Source organism: Chiloscyllium punctatum, chromosome 49 (genome assembly GCF_047496795.1).
Source record: "Chiloscyllium punctatum isolate Juve2018m chromosome 49, sChiPun1.3, whole genome shotgun sequence".
Taxonomy (NCBI): Eukaryota; Metazoa; Chordata; class Chondrichthyes; order Orectolobiformes; family Hemiscylliidae; genus Chiloscyllium; species Chiloscyllium punctatum.
The window spans coordinates 36,933,448-36,952,644 of record NC_092787.1 but is presented as its reverse complement, the minus strand read 5'-3'; the positions used below and the strand labels follow the sequence as shown (position 1 = coordinate 36,952,644).

The following is a 19,197-nucleotide window of genomic DNA, read 5'->3' as shown; positions in this document are numbered from 1 at the left end:
CCCACCAAGGCTTTTTCATGCCCCCTCCTATCCCTCCTCAGTTATTTTTTGAGTTATTTCCTCGCTACCCTGTAATCTTCTAAAGCTGTACCAGATCCTTGCTCCCTCAACCTTAAGTAAGCTTCCTTCTTCCACTGAAGGAGAAGCTCCTCTCATCCTATCATCCAAAGCTCCTTCATGTTATCATTCCTTGCCTTTGTTAGTGGGACAAAGTTATCCAACACCCACAAGTGCTCCTTCAACATCCTCCACATTTTCTCTCACTCTCTCAGACACACATACACACACACACACACACACACACACACACACACACACATCACTCTCTGTGGAAAGACCCTGCCTCTGACATCTCCTCTATACCTTCTGATAGCCATTTCTGCCCTGGGAAAAAAGTTTCTGACTACTGACTCTATCTATACCTCTCATCATCTTGTACACCTTTATCAAGTCACTTTCCATCCTTCTTCACTCCAGTGAGAAAAGCCTGCATTCCCTCAACCTTCCTACATAAAACATGCCCTCTCTAAAGCTTCCACATCTTTCCTATAATGAGGCAAGCAGAACTGAACACGATAGTACAAGTGTGGTCTAACCAGGGCTCTATAGAGCTGCAGCATAACCAAGTAGTTCTTAAACTCAAAGTCCCTGCTAATGAAAGCCTACACACCATAAGTCTTCTTAACTATCCAATCAACGTGGGTGGCAATGTTGAGGGATCTATGGACATAGATCCCCAAGATGCTCTGTCTTTCCACACTGCCAAGAGTCCTGCCTTTAACCATCCATTCAAATTCTGCATTCAAATTTGATCTTCCAGAATGAATCACTTCACACTTTGTGGATATAGGTGTGCTCGCTGACAACACATCCATCCTAGGACAAGCCAAACAGAGACACCTATCAGAATTCCCAAAAGCATGGCATTCCAACCAGAACTCTATCAACAAACACATTAACTTGGATCCCATTTACCACCCCCTGAGAAAAAGAATAGGAAATGACGCCACCATAGGAAATGATATCACTACAGGAAATGACATCACCAATCCAAGGAAAGCCAAACATATAAATAGAAAGCGGGCTACACCAGCAGTGCTTCATCCGGAGGCTCACTGAAGATTTTACCTAGTATGGTGGCAAAATGTCTGAAAACAAACCTTCCAGCTCAGCAAGCAAACCTACACCCAGAACCTCAACCTGAGCTACAAATCTTCTCAAACCTTTTCCAGATTGAACTCCATCTGCACTAATCAGATCTGTATCCAGTCAATGTCCCATTGCAACCTACAACAGCCCTCCACACTATCCACCACTCCACCAATCTTCATGTCATCAGCAAACTGACTAACCCACCCTTCTTCTCCTTCATCCAAGTCATTTACAAAAATCACAAAAATCACCAGAACAGATAACTGCAGAGCACTACTGGTCACCGAGCTCCAGGCTGAATACTTTCCAACTACTACCACCAAATTTTGAGAAGATTTGTAGCTCAGGTTGAGGTACAGGGTGTACGTTTGCTCGCTGAGCTAGAAAGTTCATTTTCAGATGTTTCACCATCATACTAGGTAACATCATCAGTGAGCCTCCGGTGAACTGCTGGTGTTTTGTCCTACTTTCTATTTATGTGTTCAGGTTTCCTTGGGTTGGTGATGTCATTTCCTGTTCTTTTCTCAGAGCATTATTTCAGTGAGCCACCACACACTGCAGCACAGAGGATCTACAAAGACCAGAGGAAAACTATCTATACTTTTCAAAAAGAATGGGTACCCAATAAACATAGTCTGCTGATTTCTCGGCAACAAACCCAAACAAGCAGACAAAACATGTCCAGAAACCCTAGCAACTCTCCCCTACATCAAAGACATCTCAGAAATGGCTGCAAAACTACTCAGACCCCTTGGCATCATGGTAGCCCACCAACACACTAAAACAGCAGCTAATGAACTTAAAGGACTCTATACAGACAACAAGCAAAACAAAAATCATTTACAAAATACCTTGCAAGAACTGTAACAAACACTACATTGAATAAACAGTCAGAAAACTAGCCATCAGGATACATGAACATCAACTAGCCACAAAAAGACATGACCCACTCTTACTGGTATCCTTATACTCAGATGAGGAAGGACACCGCTTCCAACATATCCATCCTAGGACAAGTCAAACAGAGACACACACGAGAATTCCTAGAAGCATGGCATTCCAACTAGAACTCTAACAACAAACACATTGACTTAGACCCCATTTACCAGCCCTTGAGAAAAAGAATAGGAAATGATGTCACCAACCCAAGAAAATCTAAATACACAAATAGAAAGCAGGGCATAGCACCAGTGCTTCATCAGAGATTCACTGATGATATTACCTAGTATGGTGATGAAATGTCTGCAAGCGAATCTTCCAACTCAGTGAGCAAACCTACATCCAGAATATCCATCTACTACCACCCTCTGTTTTGTATGAGCCAGCCAATCCTATATCCAGACAGCCAAATTTCCCTGTATCCCATGTCTCCTTACTTTCCTAATGAGCCTACCATGGGGAACCTTACCAAATCCATGTACACCACATCCACTGCTCTACCTTCACCAATGTATTTTGTCACATCCCCAAATAATTCAATATGCCAAGTGAGATATGATCTGCCCCTCACAAAGCCATGCTGACTATCCCGAATCAAACTGTAGTTTGTGCCAGGTGTGATTCCATGCAGTGGAAGGATTTTCTATTGCCTCCAGTTTTGCTCAATCTGCTTGCTGCCACACATGGCCAACTGCTGCATTGATGTCAAGGGTAATTTCTTTCACTTCATCTCTGATTTCAACTCTTTTGTTCACGCTTAGACCAGTAAGGTTGTGATGATCACACTGTTAAACTCAAACGGAGCCTCAGTCAACATGTTACTCCTGAGCGGGTGTGACCTGAGAGCATGGTTAACTACACCCTTCATCACTTTACTGATGGTTGAGAGCAATCTGATTGGACAGTAACTAGCCAGATTAGTTTTGTCCTGCTTTTTGAGAACAGGACAGACCTGGGTGGTTATTGACTAGAAGCCATTGTTCAAGCATTAGTGTAAAAACTTCGTTAGGAACATAGCAAATTTTGAAACACATCCACTGCTGTACCCATAGTCTTTGCTGAATCTAGGACTCCTTGTCGTTTCTTGATATCACATGGAATGAATCAAAATGGTTGAGGACATGCATCAATGGCAGCTGTACAGGAGTCTAAATGGACATTTGCCACTTTTGGCTGATGATGTCTGCAAATATTTCAGTCTTGTCTTTTGCACTCGTGCTGGGTTCCTTCACCATTAAGAATGGGATATTCATGAAACCTCCTCCAGTAATTATGTGTTGAATTGTCCACCACTACTTGCAAGTAGATGTGACAATTCTGCAGGGTTTTGATCCAGTCTGTTGCCTTTGGAATCACTTATCTCTGTCTATAGCATGTTGCTACTGCTTATCATTTGTGTGATTCTCTTTTCTCATGTTTAGGTATGCCTGATCTGCTCCTGGCACTCTCTCTTGCAGCCCAGTTTGATAGAGGGTACAGAAACTGTGAGACCATGAAGTTAGATTGTGATTGTTTACAATTCCACAATGTTGATGTCTCATAGCACCTCAAAGATGCCTAGTTTTAAGTATGTAAGTTAGCCTGCTAAGCTTGAAGGTTTGTTTTCAGACAGTTTGTCACCATACTAGGTAACATCATCAGTGAGAGTCCTGTGAAGTGCTGGTGGTATGCCCCAACTCTCTGTTTCTAGGTCTTGGATTCTTAAGGTGGTCATGACATTTCAAATTCTCTTTTCCAAGGGAAGGTAGATAGGGTCTCAACTGATGTGCTTATAGATGGAGTTCTGGTTAGAATGCCATGCCTCTAAGAATTCTCGTGCATGTCTTTGTTTCGCATGTACTAGAATGTGTGTGCTGTCCCAGTCAAAGTGGTGTCTTTATGTATATAAACTCGTGATAGTGGTTCATGTCTTTTGGTTGTTCATGCATCCTGGTGGCAAGTTTCCTGCTAGTTTGTCCGATGCTAGTTCTTGCATGGTATCTTGTAAATGATGCTAGTTTTGCTGGTAATACCTAATGGATCCTTTAGGTTCATTTGTCGCTGTTTAAATGTGTTGGTAGTCTTGTGGGCTACATGATGCCAAGGGGTCTGAATAGTCTGGAAGTCATTTCTGATATGTCTTTGATGTAAGGTAATGTGGCTATAGTTATTGGTTGCGTTGTGTCTGCTTGTTTCTGTGGAATCAGCGGATTGTGTTTATTGGGTACACAATTTTCTTGATTTTTGTTCTGCTGTTTGTAGTTCTTGAGTGCTGCAGTGTGATGTAGCTCATCGAAATAATGTCTTGATGCTGCTCCGTTTGTGGGTGATGGGATGATTGCTTCTGAAGTTACATATTTGGTCCGTGTTTGTTGTTTTTCTGTAGACGCTGGTTTGAAGCTCTCCATTAACTGTACGCTCAACTGTTACAACTAGGAATGGGAGTCTGTCGTCGTTTGTGAATTTGATGCCTGTCAGGATATTGTTGATGGCGTTGTATGTTTCCTCTAATTTGTTCCATTTTGTGATGACAAAGATGCTGCCTAGTTTGCTAGATATGGTCTGACTCTATCCCACTTAGTAAGATTGTGTCACACAATGCAATGGAGGCTATTGTGAAGACCACAAATCATAACCAAGGTCACTTATATTGAACTTTAATTACAACATGTTATTTTTATAAAAAATACATCCAAAATGACTTCAAATACTTACAAATCAAAGAAATAGGCTGCAAAGTGAACTGTAATCCTCTGTGATTAACTTTGTAAATATTCTTTTTCTGGTCATTAATTCATGGGCAACACAGTGGCACAGTATTTAGCATAGCTGCCTCACAGTTCCTCACACCAGATTTAATTCCAACCTTGGGTGACTGTCTGCGTAGAGTTTTCTTGTTCTCCCAGTGTCTGCGTGAATTTCTACCGGGTGCCCTGGTTAGCTCCCACAGTGCTGGTGTGGTGGATTAGCTATGCTAAGTTGTCCTGTAGTGTCCTGGGATGTGTAGGCTAGGTGGATTAGCCATGGCAAATGCAGGGAAAAGGGGAAAGGTTGAGGGGCCAGGTCTGGCTGGGATGCTCTTCAGAGGGTCGGTGAGGCTTGATGGGCTGAATGGCTTCTGTCTGCACTGTAGAGTTTCTATAAATCCATGAACATGATTATTAATAAAAGACAGCATCTGGGTGAGTGACATGTTTGTATTTTTTGCAGGGACAAAGATTAAACGTTAAAAACTTCAACTCTGGTATGTGTTTATTAATGTCCAAATGTGTGGACTAGTGTGCTATGAAGGTCATAGGTCTGAGAACAGCCACTAAAACACTCCTGCACTGCAGGTAAAGAATAGAATAATTTAGCCAATGTTGAAATGAACCAGGACAAAGAAATTTTAAACAAAAATAGAAGCTGGAAAAGCTCAACAGGTCTGGCAGCATCTGTGAAGAGAAATCAAAGTTAATGTTTTGGGTCCAGTGACCCTTCAGAAATGTTAATCAACTTACAAAGCAAAGAATCTCAAACTTGACATTCAGCTACCAACATCAGTGCTACTGTTAACATCTACCGGAATTGATACCTTAATTCGTCTTCCCAAATGACCCACAGAGGCTGATCTATGTGTTTTCGGCTTTAACATTTTTTGGACTCAGTTCTCATTTCTAATCTGTATATATGGGTGTTGTGTCATTATTTCCTGTTGTGTTTTATAACTGAATTAATTCACTCTTTTATTAAATCAGGACAGCCTGGTTAAATTAGCTCCTTTTAAAACTTAACTTCATTTGATCTGGGGGAGCATAATAACGTGAGTTTTAAGAAACTCATGGAATCCATGGGTGAAGGTGTTAAATTGAGGGAAGGCAAACCATAACAATATTAGGCAGAATGTTGGGAGAAGGCGACTGTTGAGGGTAAACCCATATTGGACACGCGGAAGTATTTCAAATGGCAGTTGATAAATGTTCAGGAGCAATATGTTCCTGCGAGAATGAAGGAAAGGTGTGGCAAGTTCTGTGAACCTTGGGTGACCAGGGATGTCATGACCTTGATCTAAAATAAAAGGAAACATACATAAGGTCCAGAAGGATGGGAACTGACAATGCCGTAGAAGTATGTAAGGAAAGTGGGAAATAACTTAAACAAGGAATTAAAAGGCTAAAAGGGGTCATGAAACGTCATTAGCAAATAGGATTAAGGAGAATCCAAGACATTTTATATAAAGATAAAAAGTAAAAGGGAGCCAGGGAAAAGGTTGGCCCACTCAAGGACAAAGGAGGGAATCTATGGGTGGAGCCAGAAGATTTCAGTGAGGTCCTTTGTGTTGATATTCACCAAAGAGAAGGAATTGGTGGAGGATGATCTCAGGGAAGGGATTGTCGAATTTCTGAGCCAAGTTGCTATTAAAAAGGAAGAGGTGTGTCTTAAATAGTATTAAGGTAGATAAGTCCCCAGGTCCTGATGGGATCTATCCCAGAATATTGAGGGAGGCAAGAGAACAAATTGTTGCAGCATTGACAGACATCTTTGTATCCTCTTTGGCTTTGGTTGAGGTTCCAGAGGACTGGAGAGTAACTGATGTTATCCCAATGTTTAAGAAGGATACCAGGGATAATCCAGGAAATTTACAGGCCTGTGAGTCTCACGTCAGTGGTAGGGAAATTACTGGAAAAGATTCTCAGGAACAAGATCTGTATGCATTTAGGAGCAAATGGTCTTATTCACGATAGACAGCACGGTCGTGTGCTAGAGAGATCATGCTTCTCTAATTCGGCTGAGTTTTTTGAGGAGGTGATTAAGGGAAAGTGGTGATATCTACATGGACTTCAGGAAAGCCTTTAACAAAAGCTTTAGTTACAAAAGCTGAAGTCACGTGGTATCAGATGTGAACTGGCAAGATGGATATAGAACTGGTTTAATCATTGGAGACAGAGGGTAGTGATGGAAGGATGCGTTTTGGAATGGAAGGTTGTGACAGTGTTGGAACCTCCACTGTTCATGGTCTACATAAATGATTCGGAGGAAAATGTATTAATTAGTAAGTTTGCAGATTAAACAAAGATATACAGAGTTGTGGATAATGAGGAGAATAGTCAGATGATACAGCAGGATATAAATCAGTTGGAGGCACGGGCAGAAAAATGGCAGATGGCGTTTAATCTGGACAAATGTGAGGTGATGCATTTTGGAAGATCAAGTACAGGTGGAAATTATATAGTGAATGGAGTACTGATATACAGAGGGATCTGGGTGTGCAAGATCACTGAAGGTGGCAGCGCAGGTAGATATGGGAGTAAAAAAGGCTTATTGCATGCTTGTCCTCATTGGAAGGAGAACTGAGTATAAAGACAGGTAAGCTTTACTGCAGCTTGATAGAACTTTAGTTAGGCCACACTTGGTGAAGTGTTTGTGCTCGAAACATCGACTCTCCTGCTCCTCAGATACTACCTGACTGGCTGTGTTTTTCCAGCACCACACTTTTTGACACACTTGGAATATTGCCTACAGTTCTGGTCACTATGCTACCAGAAGGATGCTTTGGAGAGGGTAAAGAAATGTTGCCTGGTATGGAGATTTTAGCTATGAAGAAAGGTTGGATAGACTGGGTTTGTTTTCACTGGAACCAGGAGATTGAGGGGTGACCTGATAGATGTTTAGAAGAAGGGGCAGCATGGTGGCTCAGTGGTTGGCACTGCTGCCGCACAACGTCAGGGACAAGGGTTCAATTCCCGTTTTAAGTGAATGTGTGTTTGGTATTTGCACATTCGGCCTCTGTCTGCTCAGGTGGAGGGGAATTGGCCATGCTAAATTGCCCATAGTATTCGGGGATATGTAGGTTAGGGGTATTAGTAGAGTAGTAGGGGAATGGTTCTGGGTGGGTTACTGTTCAGAGGATCAATGTGGAGTTGTTGGGCCAAATGGCCTGTTTCCACAAGGTCAGGATTCTATTTTTTTTAAATTGTGAAAGGCATGGATTGAGTGGAAAGTATGAGGCTTTTTCCCCGGGTGGAGGGGTCAGTTACCAGGGGACACAGGTTCAAGATCTTGGCATCGGTGGGGGAGAAGTTTAAAAGTGAAGAGTAAGGTGCACAGGTTTTCACACAGAGGGTGGTAAGTGCCTTAAGTGTGCTACCAGATGGAAGCAGACACAATTGCAGCATTCAAGAAACAGCTGGAAACATGGATAGGAAGGGAATAGAGGGACACGGATCCTGGAAGCAAAGACAGTTTTAGTATGGAAGGGCAAAATGTGTCAGCATAGGCTTGGAGGGCCGAAGGGCCTGTTCCTGTGCTGCATTGTTCCTTGTTCTGTATAAAGTGTTGGTTAGACCACGGATGGTGTGTTGTGTGCAGTTCTGATATCCATATTATAAGAGGGGTGTGATAGCAATGGTGACGGTGCAGAGAAGATTTACCACTATGTTGTGTGGGCTGGGAAATTTTAACGATGAAGAAGGAGTATACATACTGGTGTTTATTTCCTTGGAGTAGAGGGAAGTGAGGGGGAGGCATGACTGACATGTGAAAATTTTATGAGGTGCATAAATAGGCCAGATAAGACAGACCTTTTTCTCTATTTTGGAGGAATCAATGACCCGGGGCATAATTTAATGTCTGGGAGGAGGGTTAGAGGTGATGTGATGAAAATTTGTTTTCAACAAAAGCATGGTGGGCATCTGATAAGAGTGGGAGAGATAGACATTTAAAAAGTATTCAGATGTGAATTTTCAATGCCAAGGCGTACAAGGCTATGAGCCAAACAATGGAAGATGGGATTAGAAAAGTTAGGTGGCTGTTTTTAGAACATAGAACATAGAAAAATACAGCACAGATGTTGTGCCGAGGATTAATCCTAATGTAAAATAAAATAACCTTACCTACGCAACCTTCAATTCACTGCTATCCATGTGCATGTCCAGCAGTCTCTTAAACATCCCTAATGATTCTGCTTCCACCACCACCGCTGGCAATGCATTCCATGCATTCACAACTGTCTGTATAAAGAACCTACCTCTGACGTCCCTCTATACCTTTCTCCTCATATCTTAAAACTATGGCCCCTTGTGCCAGTGAATCCTGCCCTGGGGAAAAGTCTCTGGCTAAGGCTGACAGGTCATAAGGTCTTTTTCTATGCTGTCGAGCTCTGTGTCTCAGTTAGTCCTGCTCTATGTGCATATCAGATATACCTACCTCATGTAAGAGGCAGCGATGGCTTAGTGGCATTATCGCTGGACTGTTAATGTTCTGGGGACCTGGGTTTGCATCTCACCATCACCAGCAGATGGTGGAATTTGAATTCAATAAATATCTGGAATTAAGAATCTAGTAATGACCATTGTCGATTGTTGGGAAAACCCATCTGACTCATTAATGTCCTTTGGGAAGGAAGCTGACATTCTTACTCGGTCTGGTCTCCATGTGACTCCAGACCCACAACAATGTAGTTGACTCTTAACTGCCCTCTGGACAATAATGCTGGTCTAGCCAGTGATGCTCTCATCCTATGAATCAATAAAAACAAAGTTTTCAGTTTCCCACCTGGAGGAAGGATTTCAGAAGATAGTTCACAGTGATCCATCCAAAGGCTCCCTCCTGTGCTCCTGTGAGAATCCAAGCGTCGCAAAAATGAAATGGGTAGGATTGAATAGTTTTCTGAACGACATCAAGAATTATCCGGGACTGTGACCGGTTTTGCAATCTGTGTAACAAGACCAAAAAGGATTATTAAATTATGCTCACCTCATTTGATAGAAATCAGAAATTTCTCACTATTTCATATTCTCCTAGATATTGAGGCTGTGTTGCAGAGAACATGCTAAGATTGTGACCATAGAATTTATATCCCAGTGCCAGGATGAGATCCCGTGCTTTTGGATATGGATGATATTCTCTGCCTCTGGAGCCTATAGCCCAGACCTATGTTCATTGCCTATAACCCATTATGCCAGATTCAGCAAAGACACATACATTTGTGAATAATTCGGCTACGAACCAGGATTATAGCCTGTGCCTATGAAATCTGTAGCCCAGAACCAGGATTACTGTGTGTACCTGTAGAACCTAAGGAATGAACTGCCAAAGGAAATGGTGGATGTGGGTACAGTTACAAAGTTTGAAGGACATTTGGATAAGTACATGAATAAGAAAGGTTTGGAGGGATATGAGCCAAACACAGACAGATGAGATTAGTTTAGTTTGGGAACATGGGTCGGCATAAACTGTTTGGATCAAAGAGTCTGTTTTCATGCTGTATGACCCTATGACTCTAAAACCAGTATTGCAGGAGAAGGATTATCATTGGCGCTAATGGAACTTACAGCCAACGACCAGAGTGATAGCCTGCGATTATGAAACCTATAACCCAGGACCAGGATTATAGCCTGTAGACCAGGACCAGGACCAGGGATATAGCCTTTGCAAATGGAACCTTTACCCCAAAACCAGGAGTACAGCCTATTCCTATGGCAACTAACCCTGGACCAGGATCATAGCCTATGCCATACAGCCTTTATCCCAGGACCATCATTTTACCTGTGCAGGTGGAACGTGATGCTCAGCACTATAATGATAGTCTGTACAATAGGAACCTCTATCAGGTCCAGAATCATAGCTATTACTTCAGTGCAGTCATGGGACTTGGACATCACTGATTGGACCAGAATTTACAGGCTGTTCCTATGTGCCCTTGAAAAGGTGGTGGTGAGATGTCCTTTGAACATATGCTATTGGATCCTGATGATGATTATCATGGTCCTGCAATACTGGTCTGACTAGCTTGATTGAAGTTTTTGAAGAGATATGTAGATGAGCATAATATATCTACAGCGGAAGAAATCCTCACAATATCTGAGGTATTCAGACATGCACTTGTGATGCCACAGCTATGGACCAAATACTACGTTATGAAGTTGAAGGTGAGTACTTACTTTTAAAAGAGAGAATTCTGTCTGAACTGAAAACTTACAAGCACCTGTGTATATGATTAGATGGCAGTCCCAGAGTGTGCTAGAAAATATAAAAATGTAACGTTTGGCTGTGAAATGGATACCCAAGTTTTGGTTGCTGTTTTGACAACAATTCGAATTAAACCAGTTTAAATTATGCCCTAGGATAGTAAAATCCAATCAAGTTTTAATTTTTTGGTTTGCCAATATTGAACCAATGACACAATCTGATGTTTAGGTTGTAAGAATGCAGACACTTTGAAAATTGGTCAGAGATCAACTGCCTTAGAGAAAACACTCTGTATCAAAGGTTCCTTTTCATGCGAAACATGCTCGCAGTAAAAAGAAGGAAGATGACCTAGGGAGATAGCAGCCAGAAGAGTGAAGACACAGAGGAAGACAGAGATAGTGGTTTTGAAATTAAGTTGATGTAATTTTAAGAAGTGTCTTATTACAACAGCATATTGTTGTAGAGTTGGAGAGAGATAGTAAGCAGTTAACAGAAAGGTGTCTTAGATTTGTGAATAGTTTTTGTTTAATGTTCACTTTTAGCGTTAGAAAATAAATTGATGTTATTTTCTTTAAAGAGTGGAATTTGGGAGTTCTCTGTCACTCATATTTTAATAGATTATGAGGCTAGGCATTTGGTTTGATTAACACAGGAAGGACAGGTTTAGACAAATCCAGCCTGAGTTTTGGACAGATTTGGACAGATTAGAACTGATTTGGGGTACAAAAAATCCCAGCAAATTCAAACACTTGGTGATTAGAGTCCTAGATATTTAAGTAAAACTGATTGAGAAAATTTATTTACTTTTGGTTACTTGTGGTTGGTTAAATTAAAAGTGAGGGAAATGGCTCTTAGAATTGCTAAAAAGGTTCAAGAGTTTGAAGATGCTTCCCAAATTTGCAAAAAAGTTTAGAAAGAGAGAGAAGGATATACCTTAACAATTAGCAAATAGATTAGAATTAGATTTAACCAGAGACAAGAGGAAAGCTGAAATCGTAATGGAGTTGGTCAAGTACTTAGATTTGTCAGATAAACAGACATGTGCAGTCGCGTTAGAAAAACTTAAATTACAATTGAGGCAAATTGAGTTAGAAGATGATGCAAGGGAAAGAGAGCGAGGAGAAAGTGAGAGAGAGGAAAAAGGGAGAAAAGGTTCTTAGGTACACAAATCGAAAGAGAAAGAAGAAAGAGAAAGGGAGGGAGAATTAGAACTTCAGAAGTTGCAAATTAGTCAGGAAAGTCAAATTAACAGGATGGAGATGAAGGAATGTATAAAAATATGTAAAAACACTGCCACATTTTGATGAGAAAGATGTTGAAGTCTTTTTTATTTCATCTGAAAAATTGGCCAGGCAGATGGAGTTACCAGAGAACTTGTAGCTAAGTAGGTAGGCCGAGCTGGTGAGGTATTTGCAGTGCTGTCAGATGAGGGGTCCAGAAATTATGCAGATGTAGGAAAGGTTATTTTGAGTGCCATTGAATTGGTACCAGAAGCTTATAGACAGCGGTTCATAAAGAAGGAACCAGGTCAGATGTATGTTAAGTAATTTTAATAGATGGATGCGGACCTTAAAAATAGAGAAGGTATATGGGATTCTAAGAGAGATTATTCTGCTGGAGGACTTTAAAAACTTACTTCCAGAGATGATAAGAACATGCGGATGAACAGGAAGTTCAAGAATTGAGAAGAGTGGCAGAGATGACAGATGACGATGCATTTGTGCATAAGATGAAATTAGCTTCCAAAAGGAATTTCATTCTGTGAGGGATAGAAATTGGGAGTAGGGGAGATCCTTCAGTTCAAAAAAAAAGTAGAGAACACTGGCAATATTTTGACATAGGTGAGAAAAGGAGCCCCCGGGGGTGAAAAGGAGGTGAAAAGCCTCTGGTGTTTCCATTGTGATAAGGTGGGACACACTAAGTCACGGTGCTGGTTATTGAAGAAATGCACTGTGGGAAATGATGTGGTGAAAGAGGCTAAGCCAGTGGCATTAGTGGAAATAGTAAAGGAAAAGTCGAGGAGCTGCAGGAGAGTGCAGAGCCTAGGCAGGGGCTGGGTATGGAGTTAATGCCCGATTTCTATAAAGACTTCGCCTCTGTGGGTAAAGTTTACTCAGGAAGAACAGGGGAGAAGGGAAAGAAGTTATAATTTTGAGAGATACGGAAGCTAATCAGTTTCTAATAGTAAGAGATGAAAGTATTTGCATTCTCTCTGACATGTTACCTGAGAGAGATGTAATTTGTGAAGTGGATGGACAGAAATTTAATGTTTCCCTGTGTAAGATCAGATTGGAGATCCAACTCGAGACTGGGGAAGTAACAGTGGGAGTGATTGACAGTGTCAGTTCCAGGAATACAGTTTGTCCTTGGGAACGATTTAGCAGGATCAAAAGTGGGAGTGACACCATTGTTGTGGAGAAGCCAAAGGAAGACCAGGGAACTGAGGAGTTAAAAGAAAAAAATGTCCTGGATTTTTCCAGACTGTGTCGTAACAGGATCCCTCTGTCATGAGTCACTCCAGAAGTAAAAATTAAAGAGAAAGACAAAGGAGTTGAAGTTCATACAGCGGATACCCTGTTTGATGTAATGGTGCAGGAAAAACCTGACCAGGCAACAGAGGTGTTTAGTCCTGAAAGGCTAATGGACTTACAACAGAAAAACGAGACAGTAAAAGATACATGTAGATGCATACTCCGAAAAGGAGTCAGAGCGTTATCATCTTAAGATAGAATCCTAAGATGAAAATGGAGCCCACGGCAGATTAGTGCAGAGGAGAAATGGGCAGAAGTGCACCAGATTGTGTTGCTGGTAGCATATGGACAGGAAGTATTATGGGGAGCACATGAATTACCAGTAGAAGGTCACCTAGGTATGAGGAAGACTCCGGCTAAGGTACAAAAGCACTTCCATTGGCCCAGAAGTTTGCCATACATGTCATATATGCTAACTGGTAGGTGAGCCACAGGCAGTAATAAAACCAGCACCTTTGTTATTAATTCCCGCATTCAAAGAACTTTTCACGCGGGTCATAATTGCTTGTGTAGATCCTCTCCCTAAAACTAAAAGTGAGAACCAGTATTTTCTAACCATAATGGATGTGTCTATCAGGTTTTAGAAGCAATTCCATTATGAAATATTAAGGCAAAAAGGGTAATAGAGGCATTAGTAGCTTTCTTTACCTGGTATGGGCTACCCAGAGAGATTCTGCCAGACTAAGGGTCTAATTTACAGTGAGGCTGTTTAAGGAAGTCATGGATAGCTTAGGCATACAGCACTTTAAATCAACCAGGGACCTCTGGAATGGTGGCATCAGACCCTGAAGACCAAGTTAAGAGCGTACTGTCAGAATTATCCCATTTATATTGTTTACCATTAGAGATGCCCCAAATGAATCTACTCAGTTTACCCCCTTTGAGTTAAGATTTGGACATGAAACAAGAAGACTTTTCAAAATAATTAATGAAATGGAGACCTCACAGTTGGACTATATATCTGAGGTGGGGGAAAGATTAAATCAGACAGATGAGTTAGATGAACAGCACTTGAGGAGGACCCAGCATAGAATGAAGCAGGTAGCAGATTAAAAAAAAACTCTAAAATTTGGACATTTTCCCATGGGGTTGATGTGTTAGTACTGTTACCAGTGATAAGGAGATCCCTTCAAAGCCATGTTTAGTGGTCCCTATCAAACTGAGAAAAAGTTGAGTTAGATAAACTATCTGTTAAAGATGCTGCATAGAAAAAGACTATCAGCTATATCATATGAATATGTTGAAATCTTACTATAAAGACAGGGAACTGGAGAAACAGGTATTAGTTACTGTCCCACAGAGTGATGAATAAAATCCAGGTGTCGTGGATTTTGATGTGCCTCAAAATACGTTAAAGAATGAGGAAGTCCTTGAAGAATGGGATAGGTTAGTGAGTTAGCTGCCTCAGCAGCAGAGTTGAAAGGTTTGTTGCAGCAGTATGAGGGCATATGGTGACACAAGGTGGAAGCAGACAGTGTTGCTCCAATAAAACAACACCCCTACAGGCTTATACCTCACAAAGCCACACAGGTCCAGAAGGAAGTGAATGTGATGCTCAATGAAGAAATCAAACCGAGTCAGAGTTAGCGGAGTTCGCCGATCGTGTTAGTTCACAAACCTGATGGGACTCAATGACTTTTTGTGGACAATCGGAAGTTCAATGCCATAACAAAATTGAACTCTTATCCAATACCAAGATTGGAGGACTGTATAGAGAAAGTTGGTCAATCCGCTTACATCATAAAGTTGGAGTTACTGCGTGGTTATTGGCAGGTACAATTATCAGAGAAAGCGAAAGAAGTTTCTGGATTTGTAACCTTAAAAGGCCAAATCAATTCAAAGTGATTCCCTCCGCACACCCCCCCACCACCACCACTCCAAGCTTTGGAATGAAGAATGCACCAGCCACATTTCAAAGACTCATGAATGGGGTTGTGGGCAGTTTATTGGGATAATGTAGTGATCTGGAGTAAGTCATGGAAAGATCACATGGTACAATTGGCAGACCTCTTTGAATGACTACATAGAACATAGAACAGTACAGCACAGTACAGGCCCTTCGGCTCTTGATGTTATGCCAACCCCTATCCTACTCTTAGATCAAACTAGCTGACATACCCTTCAATTTACCATCATCCATGTGCCTGTCCAAGAGTTGCTTAAATGTTCCTGATGTATCTGACTCTACTACCACCACTGGCAATGTATTCCACCAATGTCTGTGTAAAGAACCAACCTCTGACATCTCCCCTAAACCTTCCTCCAATTACTTAAATCCCTTTGTGATAGCCATTTCTGTCCTGGTAAAAAGTCTCTGACTATTTTCTCTATCTATGCCTCATCATCTTGTATACCTCTATCAAGTTGCCTCTCATCCTTCTTTGCTCCAATGCAAAAAGTCCAAGCTCTCTCAACCTTTCTTCTTAAGACAGGCCCTCCAGTCGAGGCAGCATCCTGGCAAATCTCTTTTGCACCCTCTCTGAAGTTTCCACAACTTTCCTATAATAAGGAACTAGAGCTGAACACAATATTCCAAGTGTATTCTCACAAGGAGCATAACCTCGCAGCTTTTAAACTCAATCCCCCTGCTAACGAAAGCCTTCACACCATGTGCCTTCTTCACAACCCTATCAACGTGGGTGGCAATTCTGAGGGCTCCGTGGACATGAACTCCCAAGATCCCTCTGTTCCTCCACACTGCCAAGAATTCTGCCATTAATCCTGTAATCTGCATTCAAAATCAAACTTCCAAAATGAATTGTTTCACACTTTTCCAGGTTGATCTCCATTTGCCACTTACTAGCCCAGCTCTGCATCCTGTCAATGCACCATTGCAACCTACAACAGCCCTCCACACTATCCATCACTTGATCAATCTTCGTGTCATTGGCAAACTGACTAGCCCATCCTTCATCTTCCTCATCCGAGTCGTTTATAAAATCACAAAGAGCAGAGTTCCCAGAACAAATCCTTGTGGAACACCACTGGTCACTGAGCTCCAGGCTAAATGCTTTCCATCTATTGCCACCTTCTGTCTACAATGGGCCAGCCAATTCTGTATCCAGCCAGCTAAATTTCCCTGTATCCCATGCCTCCTTACTTTCTGAATCAGCCTACCATGGGGAACCTTGTCAAACACCTTGCTAAAATCCATATACACCACATCCACTAATCTACCTTTATCAATGTGTTTTGTCACATCCTCAAATAATTTAATAAGGTTTGTGAGGCATGACCTGCCCCTCACAAAGCCATGCTGCCTATCTCTAATCAAGCTATGATTTTCCAAATAACATAAATCCTGTCTTTCAGAATCCTCTGTAATACTTTGCCCACTGCAGATATAAGACTGACTGATCTGTCTTTCCCAGGATTATCCCTATTCACTTTCTTGAACAAGGGAATAACACTCTTTAATCATCTAACACTACTCCAGTAAGCAGTGAGGATGCAAAAATCATCACCAAAGATGCAGTAATCTCTTCTCTCGCTTTCTGTCGTCATCCTGGGTATATCCCATCTCACTCAGGGATGTATCCTTTTTTTTTCAAAATTTTCAGCACATCGTCCTTCTTAACATCAATCTGTTTGAGCACATCAGTCTGTTTCATGCTGTCCTCACAAATGACAATGTCTCTCCAATGAGTAAATACTGAAGCAAAGTATTCATTAAGGACCTCCCCTGCCTCCTCCAACTCCAAGTACAAGTTGCCTCCACTATCCCCAATCAGCCCTACCCTCACTCTGGCCATCCTCTTGTTTCTCACGTATGTGTACGATGCTGGGTTTTTCTTAATCCTAAAGACCTTTTCTTAATCCTAAATGCCCAATTCTAGCTCTCCTCAGTCCATTCTGCAGTTCCTTCCTGGCTACCTTGTAACCTTCTAGTGCCCTGTCTGAACCTTGCCTCCTCGGCCTTCTTCCTCTTGAAGTAAAACTGGTAACAAACTCAAAGAAAACAGAATTCGTGAAGGAAGAGGTGACATTCTTAGGACATAACAAAGAACATGGAAGGTTGACCCCAAGGAACATGAAGACGAAGGGCATTGAGGAATTTCCACGACCATCCTCGAAGAAAAAGGCGCTTCGATTTTTAGGACTAAGCGAATTGTACCGGAAGTTTGTTCCAAACCTTGGTGGCGTGGTGGCATCGCTGACAGACTTACTAAAGAAGAACACATAATTTTGGTAGACAAAACAATGTCAGGAGGCATTTGAGAATTTAAAAGCACGATGTTAATCGCACCTCTTTTAGCTATACCACATTTTTTGAAACCCTTCAAAGTTTGCAATCAATGCTAGTGATATAGGAGTTGGAGCTGTACTGCTACAGGAAGATAATGATGGAATTGAATGGCCAATTGGCTACTTTTCAAAGAAACTCAACACCTGTCAGACAAAATACTCTACCATTGAAAAGAATTATTGAATTTGGTACTGGCCTTACAACATTTTAATGTTTACGTAACAAACAATTGTTGGAGACTGATGTGTACATGAACCACAATCCTCTGACATTCCTGGAAAAAGTTAAAGACAAAAGTATGAGACTATTTTGTTGGAGTGTTATGTTACAGACTTTTAATTTTTAAATTGTACATTTTGTGGGTCATAAATATGTGATAGCAGATGCGTTATCGCAGATTTAAAGGCAAAAATGTAGATAAGATTTGACTGATTCCAATGCCATATACATGTGCAGAATTAATATGAAAAGTATAACTTAGATCAATGACATATGTATTTCATAACAATGGGATTAAGAATTAGAGAAAAAATGAAGCTATCTTCTCATTATGATGGTTCAGTTTTTTCTTAAGTGGTGAGGTGTTATGAACTTGAAGGCAAGTACTGTACCTTTAAGAGAGAGAGAATGCTGTTCTGAAATGAGAGCTCACAAGCATCTGTGTAACTGACAAGATGGCAGTTCCAGAGTGTAATGGGAAATTTAAAATATGTAACATTTGACTGTGAAATGGATCCCTGAGTTTTGGTTGCTGTTTTGACAACAACTTGAATTTAACCAATCAGTTTAAATTATGCCGAAGGAAAATAAAACCCTCTAATCATAGCTATAAATCATAGCTTGATTAGAGTTTGAATTTATTGTTTTGCCAAAATTGAACCAATCAGATGATCTGATGTTGGGGGAATAAGAATGCAAACATTTTGAAAATTGGTCAGAGAGCAACTGCCATAGAGAGAGAGAGAAACTCATGGAGAGCTAATTGAGTTTAGAATAGTTAAGTAGTTGTTTTTGACTAATGTGGACATGATGGGGTTGAAGTGTCTTTTTTTGATCCAATGATTTTCTATGACTAATGTAGGACTGTTGTCTTTAAAGAAAATATTTGATATAGGTTTTCAAACCATGAGAGATTGGACAGACCAGATAGTGTGAAGCTGTTCCTACTCATAAAAGGAACAACAATAAGATGGCATTGATTTAAAGTGACATGTAAAAGAAGCAAGGGTGATGTGAGAAAAAAAGTTGTCACTTGGTGAGTAGCAAGAGTGTAGAATGTACTGCCTAGAAATATGGTGGATTCAATTGAGGAATTCAAGAGGACATTGGATGGAAGATTGACGCATGGTAATGATGAAGAGATGGTGTAGGCATAATGTGCCAAAAGGCTTCCTTCTGTTC

At 41.1% G+C, this 19,197-nt stretch overlaps 1 protein-coding gene across 1 annotated transcript in view; it reads right to left on the bottom strand.

Moving 5' to 3' along the window:
* LOC140469281 (ectonucleoside triphosphate diphosphohydrolase 8-like) overlaps positions 1 to 19,197 on the bottom strand; it is a 124,601-nt gene that overhangs the window by 39,804 nt on the left and 65,600 nt on the right. Inside the window, exon 5 of the mRNA XM_072565624.1 lies at positions 9,604 to 9,763. Coding sequence (XP_072421725.1) covers positions 9,604 to 9,763 — 160 coding nt within the window. The remainder of the gene's footprint in view (positions 1 to 9,603; positions 9,764 to 19,197) is intronic.